The 6,115-nt window shown below is 37.6% G+C and overlaps 1 protein-coding gene across 1 annotated transcript; it reads right to left on the minus strand.

Annotated features, from left to right (window-relative positions):
* Positions 1-2,918: 2,918 nt before the first annotated feature.
* LOC149163216 (CASP-like protein 3) lies at positions 2,919-5,826 on the minus strand. Its single transcript, XM_089435976.1, has 3 exons — positions 5,252-5,826; positions 4,040-4,175; positions 2,919-3,460 (listed from the first exon to the last, which is right to left on the minus strand). The coding sequence occupies exons 1-3, from the start codon at positions 5,782-5,784 to the stop codon at positions 3,230-3,232; spliced, it is 900 nt and encodes a 299-aa protein (XP_089292102.1). The 5' UTR covers positions 5,785-5,826; the 3' UTR covers positions 2,919-3,229.
* Between the last annotated feature and the right edge of the window lie 289 nt (positions 5,827-6,115).

A 6,115-nucleotide genomic window follows, 5' to 3' on the forward strand; every position in this document is an offset into this window, starting at 1 on the left:
TGGTCTCCTCCGTCCATCCATCCCTACAAGCTGAACTTCGACGGTGCGGCTAAGGGCAATCCTGGGCCGGCTGGATTTGGTGGCATCATCAGGAACACGGAGGGATATGTTCTGCATATGTATCACGGTTCAATGGGTAGAGACACCAACAACGCTTCCGAGGTTGAAGGCTTATGGCAAGGGTAACACACAACAGAAACAGAAAATTTGCTCCCTTTAGAGGTTGAAGGGGATTCTCAAATTCTCATAGAAGCTACTATCAAAATACAATCAGGATCCTCAACTGCAAAGATAGCTTCGAGTTGGAGGCTTCTCAGTAGACTGGAACAAATTGAAGAATGGCTCAAAACTCCACGCAACATTTCCTTCAAGCACATCCGGCGAACAGCTAACAAGGTTGCAGATAGACTGGCTAATCAAGGGGCCGATCAACAGCTCCCCTTCTTCTCTGGTCCGTTGAATTGTTCCAATGATCCACAACTCAAAAGCGACTGCACACTCCTGGTGCAACAAGATCTATCCCTCCCGGATCCGGGTGTCTAACGGCAGTACAGGTACGTGGATTGCTGTTTGGATGGGCGCGTGGTTGATCTTCATCGCCACTCAACCTCTTATAGCTCCGGTCATAACTTCCCCTGCGCTCCAGATTAATGATGCTTTAATGATGCCAGTACATCCTCTTTTGCCGGTTAATTTCTTGATCATGGCGCTTTCAGCTAGCCACAATTGCGTTCCTCCCTTTCGCTTCAGCTCCTCCTTCGCAAATGCAGCGATTTGCTCTCGAACTTTCTCAGGAGTAAACTGGGCTTTGGTTCGTTAGAGGAACTTCTGGCTTTGCCCTCAAGCTACCCTCTGTTTCCCCTGCTCTTTTGCTAGCCACTCGTTTGTTGCTCTCCCTTTCAGCCTTCTGAGCGCTGAAGCCAAGTTTGTTTTCATCCCTAATCGCTTCCATTGTTTACCAAGTCGCCTGGACCACCCTGCTCCTCCAGTTATGCCGAAACTTCGACAGCAGATGAGCAGCAGAAGAGGCAGCTCCCGAGGGCAAATTGGACGCCAGGCCTTCTCTTCCCCGTCGGACTCCTCAACTTCCTACTCGGACTTCCGCACAGATAGGTACCCAGCTACTCGGAGTGGCTGGGGTAGAGGCAGAGGATTGCAAATTGTAGCACCGAGCTCCTTCCAATCCATGACTAACGCCGCTTGGTTACGATTCCCCTGTAGTCATGGCACTTTCTCCTTTATGGCCACGGTCACCATCGAGCTCAATTCAGGTCAAGAGGCTGGTTCCCTCAGGGCGACTACGGACAGGCCAGCTGAAGACAGCCTTGGCTCCATCCAGCCAAACTTCGAACAAAGCAAAGCTTCAGGCTCTGGCAAAAGCAAAGCTTATCAAAGCATGAAGAATCAGGTGGGCTCCTCTGATGAGGACGATGATTACAAGTATGGATGCCGCATCATCGAGGAACTGCTTGATCCCTCTCCTGATGTTTAAACAGGTTGGTTCTTTTTTGTTTTCTTGGAATTCAGCAAGCTCGAAAAGGTTCACTTATCACCTTCCTAGATATCATGATATATGCATTAGCTCAAATTGCCAGTTTCTCATGCGAAAGGGACATTCTGCTAGCCTTCAGTTTTCAGTTTCGGTTGCAGCCATAGTCACTTTTGTTATCAGTAATGGGTTGTCGCATTGTTGGTCACAACTTTTTGGTCTAGTTCTATTGTTTTGGTTGTCGCATAGCCACGGTTTAATTCTCAGTTCCATGAACATCTATGGGGTTTTCTGGATTTTTGCTCTAGTCATGTTCAGGCTCTCTACAGCTCTTGAGGGCAATACTCAGCTGGGTTTTTGCATACTAATCTGCTATGCTTGTAATCATGCCGCATCTTTGGGCTAGCACTATGAGGCCATGGCCTTGGTGTAAATTATCTTTGTATTAATATAGAAGTAGCCATATTCAGATAAAAAAAGAAAAAGAAAAAAAAGAAAAAGAAAAAAGAAAAAAAAAGAAAAAAAAAAAAAAAAAGAAAAAAAAAAAAAAAAAAGAAAAAAGAAAAAAAAGAAAAAAAGAAAAAGAAAAAATGAAAAAAAAAGAAAAAAGAAAAAGAAAAAAAGAAAGAAAGAAAGAAACAAAACTATAATATTATCTTTACACTTTTAAATAGAATAGAATCAACATTACTTTCTCTTTTTCACACATCTTATCATTTTACTTTTATTTAGATTTCAATAGATTCATACCATCTACATTTGATTGGCTTAGTAATTCACTTTCTTAAACAATTTAATATTTCTAAATATTAAAAAATTCAATTTTACAAATTATAAAAATATAAATTTAATTAAATACAATTTTAATATTTTAAAAGATAAATTATAAATAGATTAAAAAAATTTAATTTTACAAATTATAAAAATATAAATTTAATATTTTAAGTTATAAATTATAAATAGATAATTTCCTTAAAAACAAAATTTTTCAAAATATCATATAATAATTTAAATATTTGAAACTAGAGCTACTCTCATGATGCACACCATTAATAAAAATATAAATTTAATTTAATATAATTTTAATATTTTAAAAAATAAATTATAAATAGATAATAAAATATCATTTAATAACTATAAGTTTGTTTAGTAATTTAAATATATCAAACTAGATCTCCTCACATGAGAGACATCATTAATACTCATGTAAGGTTTTATTTCTATTTTTTCCAACTAAAGCCTAGGCATATGTATGATTGTGTTATCTGTTTATTCTTAAAAGTGTTTATATATATATATATAATTTTACAATTCAATTTATTTATTGAAGATAAAAATTGAGTAAATTAGGTTTGGATAAATTGTTTATGATTGCGTTGGATAGATGAATATACATTGTTCTCCTTTTTATTTATAACTACACATCACAACCACTTCACAAAACCATTGCCCATATACAATCACTCGGTTCTTATGAAAAACTTTGAATAAAATTGAAACGAACACAAACTCCACTTCTGAGTGGGTATCGAGCTCGATTCTGTGGACATGAGGTCGGTGTGGGTCTCGACCCATAAAACTCTCTCATTTTAAGCACGCGGTCGGGCATAAATGCTCTAGCACGAAGGCATTTTATCAGAGCCTTCTTCAGGCTGATATACACCTAAACATTTTGCCTATTGCCGAGGGCCAGGACCTGAAATATAACCAATGCCGGCTGACCAAATGCTGAATATTTATCTATGCAAACACAAGATACTTGGCAAGGCGGTAGCCAGAAAGGAGGGCAAGAGATGCCATGATGAGGAAAGCAAGAAACGCCATGCTGACTGACGCTGCAGCCTGAGCACAAAAACTCCAGAAACCGGTCCCACTGCAAAGTGAAAGCCACACTAAGTCGTAGCCCTTCCGAACAAGGTTGGATGCTGTCATCCCTGCTGATGTGCTTGATAATAACAGATACGCAAGGAACTGCACAGGTATCCCACCATTAACTTTCAAGCATTCTCTATACATACATTAACTTTCAAACATTCTCCATACATACTTTAACATGTATCCATTTCAACTTCAATAATAACAAATATTCCAAAAAAGCTGTAAATCTGACGAGACAACAGCAAAGTTCACTATTAACTTTGCTGCTGATTCGTTTGTCTAAATTTACAACTAATATAAATTCAATAATTTCATCCAATTTACTTTATTCATTTACCATGTATTCATTATAACTTCATATTTTATTAAACACTAAAGGATATAAAATTGCAAATACAGGCCTCAATGGTTTTATGATTTATCCTTATGTCAATCCTAATCAATTCAATGTTATGAGACATTTATATTGTTTTCTTAACTATATAAAATATTGATTCTACAATATTTTTGAATGTTACAAGGAGGCACACTAGTGTTGCAAGGCTCTCTTCAGAGAGGTGCAAAGCAACTGGCTTTTCCAGATTCAACCGAGTCCAGAATTTCAAAGACATATGTTCTATCTAGTGACATGAAAATTTGAAATACGGAATGATTAACCAAAATGTGTCTCACCTGATCACATATAAAGTTGAAATATAGAATAATATTTTCCGGAATCAAGACCTCTCCTGTGTGCATGCGATAAAGCGCCGGCACAAGTTGAATGACAGAGAATCCGCAAGCTATCATACTCGCTGACAAGAGGTACCTTCAATACAATTATCCTTTATAATCAGATTATAAGGCACCACTTCAGAGACAAAGTTCCCGAATCAACACGAATAGGTTTTAGCTCGTAGTCTAATTAATTATCAGACTGTTTTTTGGGTAAATTTTGCAAGGAGGGGTTTTAGTTTTTAGGTTTCTATTGTTTTATTTTCACAATTCAATTGGTCACATTTTTTAAATAATATTTACATTAAACATCTTACCAAAATTACTAAAATCACTATATAGGAAATTTTAGATTTTAAATTTATTTATATATTTAAAAATATATTCTAAATAATTACTTTAAACATCTTACCAAAATTACCAAAATCAACACATCCCCTCCACCATGTTTGATTAATAGCTTGGATATAAAATTAAATTTTAGGAAAAAAATTCTATTTGCCCTGCAAAAATCTACAGTTCCGATTTATCAAATATGGTAATTTTTCCGTAGTTCCAAAACAAGAGATGCATGGACAATCTGCACTTCCGATTAATCAAATATGCTATTTTTTCATTCTTCCAAAACAAGAGATGGATGGACTAGGATCTAAAAGATCTAAATTAAATTCAAGCGAAATATCTATTTTCGCCGCAAAAGCTACCTTTACTTCAGAGAACAGTGGGATATAGGAGTTTCACATCCTTGGTGAAGGATGAAATCTCAAATTACACTTCCGATTTATCAAATATGTTAATTTTTCCATAGTTCCAAAACAAGAGATGCATGGACAATCTGCACTTCGGATTAATCAAATATGCTATTTTTTCATTCTTCCAAAACAAGAGATGGATGGAATGGGATCTAAAAGATCTAAAATTAAATTCAAGCGAAAAATCTATTTCGCCGCAAAAGTTACCTTTACTTCTGACAACAGTGGGATATAGGAGTTTCACATCCTTGGTGAAGGATGAAATCTCATAATTTTACAATCCAACGGACTGTTTTGACACCTTAAGGCCTCCTAGTTTATAATCAGTTGGAATGTGGTTTGAGGGTAGAAATTGAAAAAATAAATCCCAGCCTCCCCGCCCCGAAAAAACAAAGGAAAATTGATGATTAAGACTTACTGGAAGGCATCAAAGTAAGTGAATTTGAGAGTAACTTGGCCAAGTACATCGCCGATCTTGGTAGTCTTGGAATCGGAGGCAATGAGAATGAATGCGAGAAGAAGTAACAGAACAACGCTCAGTCTCATCACGACCTCCACGAAGCTACTACACAGTGTTCGCGTTCTCGTCAATTTGGTGGACGGAGACGCAGCCGCCTCTTCATCTGGACGCGGATGATTATAATCACGCTCCGAATAATCATTATCATGACGCGGACGAGTCGCCGTTGGGGGAGGAGAATCGTCGAATGGGTTTTTCGATCCATTAATTCCATCCATACTCATACTCTTATGTTGTTTCTCTTTCTCATGCTTCGCTCCTGCACCTCCACTACCCGCTGGCGCTGCAGCTCGCTGATCTTCTTTGGTAACCTGCAAATCTTCGAAGAGTTTATCAAAATCTCGGTGATCACATTTGTTGGCAGGCTCTCCTGGGGAAGAATTATACGCAGCAGGTCGAGTTCCCCAAGGCTGAGTTCGCTTCTCTTCCATCGCCTTCACCTTAAACTGCCCTGCGTTGATGCTCTAATTCGTTTTCTTTTGTATTATGCTTGCTTTTGTAGAGAATATATCTTTACGAGCTCCTGGTTACTTTCGGTTTATGCTCCATGATAGTAGTCCGTCCGTCCAGTTATCAATATTTCTTTGGCCCACTTCCACTTTTATTTCTACTCCCGAATATAAAGATCAATTGATTGATCCCCGAGTCAAAATAGGGATTATTGAATCCAATTTAAAGCGAAACAGTCTACAGCGAACCTTATTGCTTTTAGCTTTCGGCCAGAGGTTTCTTTTTAAAGCACATATAGTGTTGAATCGGCTC

Source organism: Pinus tabuliformis, chromosome 5_2, assembly GCF_031772625.1.
Source record: "Pinus tabuliformis cultivar Carrire ecotype Pingquan chromosome 5_2, CPIR1, whole genome shotgun sequence".
In the NCBI taxonomy this organism is placed as follows: domain Eukaryota; kingdom Viridiplantae; phylum Streptophyta; class Pinopsida; order Pinales; family Pinaceae; genus Pinus; species Pinus tabuliformis.

What these genes read in the sequence shown, in the direction of transcription:
- LOC149163216 (XM_089435976.1), bottom strand. Translation starts at nt 5,784, where the DNA reads ATGGAAGAGAAGCGAACTCAGCCTTGGGGAACTCGACCTGCTGCGTAT. An exon ending in ACTTACTTTGATGCCTTCCA is followed by an intron (nt 4,176 to 5,251) that starts GTAAGTCTTAAT and finishes ATTGTATTGAAG; the next exon opens with GTACCTCTTGTCAGCGAGTA. An exon ending in TCAACTTTATATGTGATCAG is followed by an intron (nt 3,461 to 4,039) that starts GTGAGACACATT and finishes ATACCTGTGCAG; the next exon opens with TTCCTTGCGTATCTGTTATT.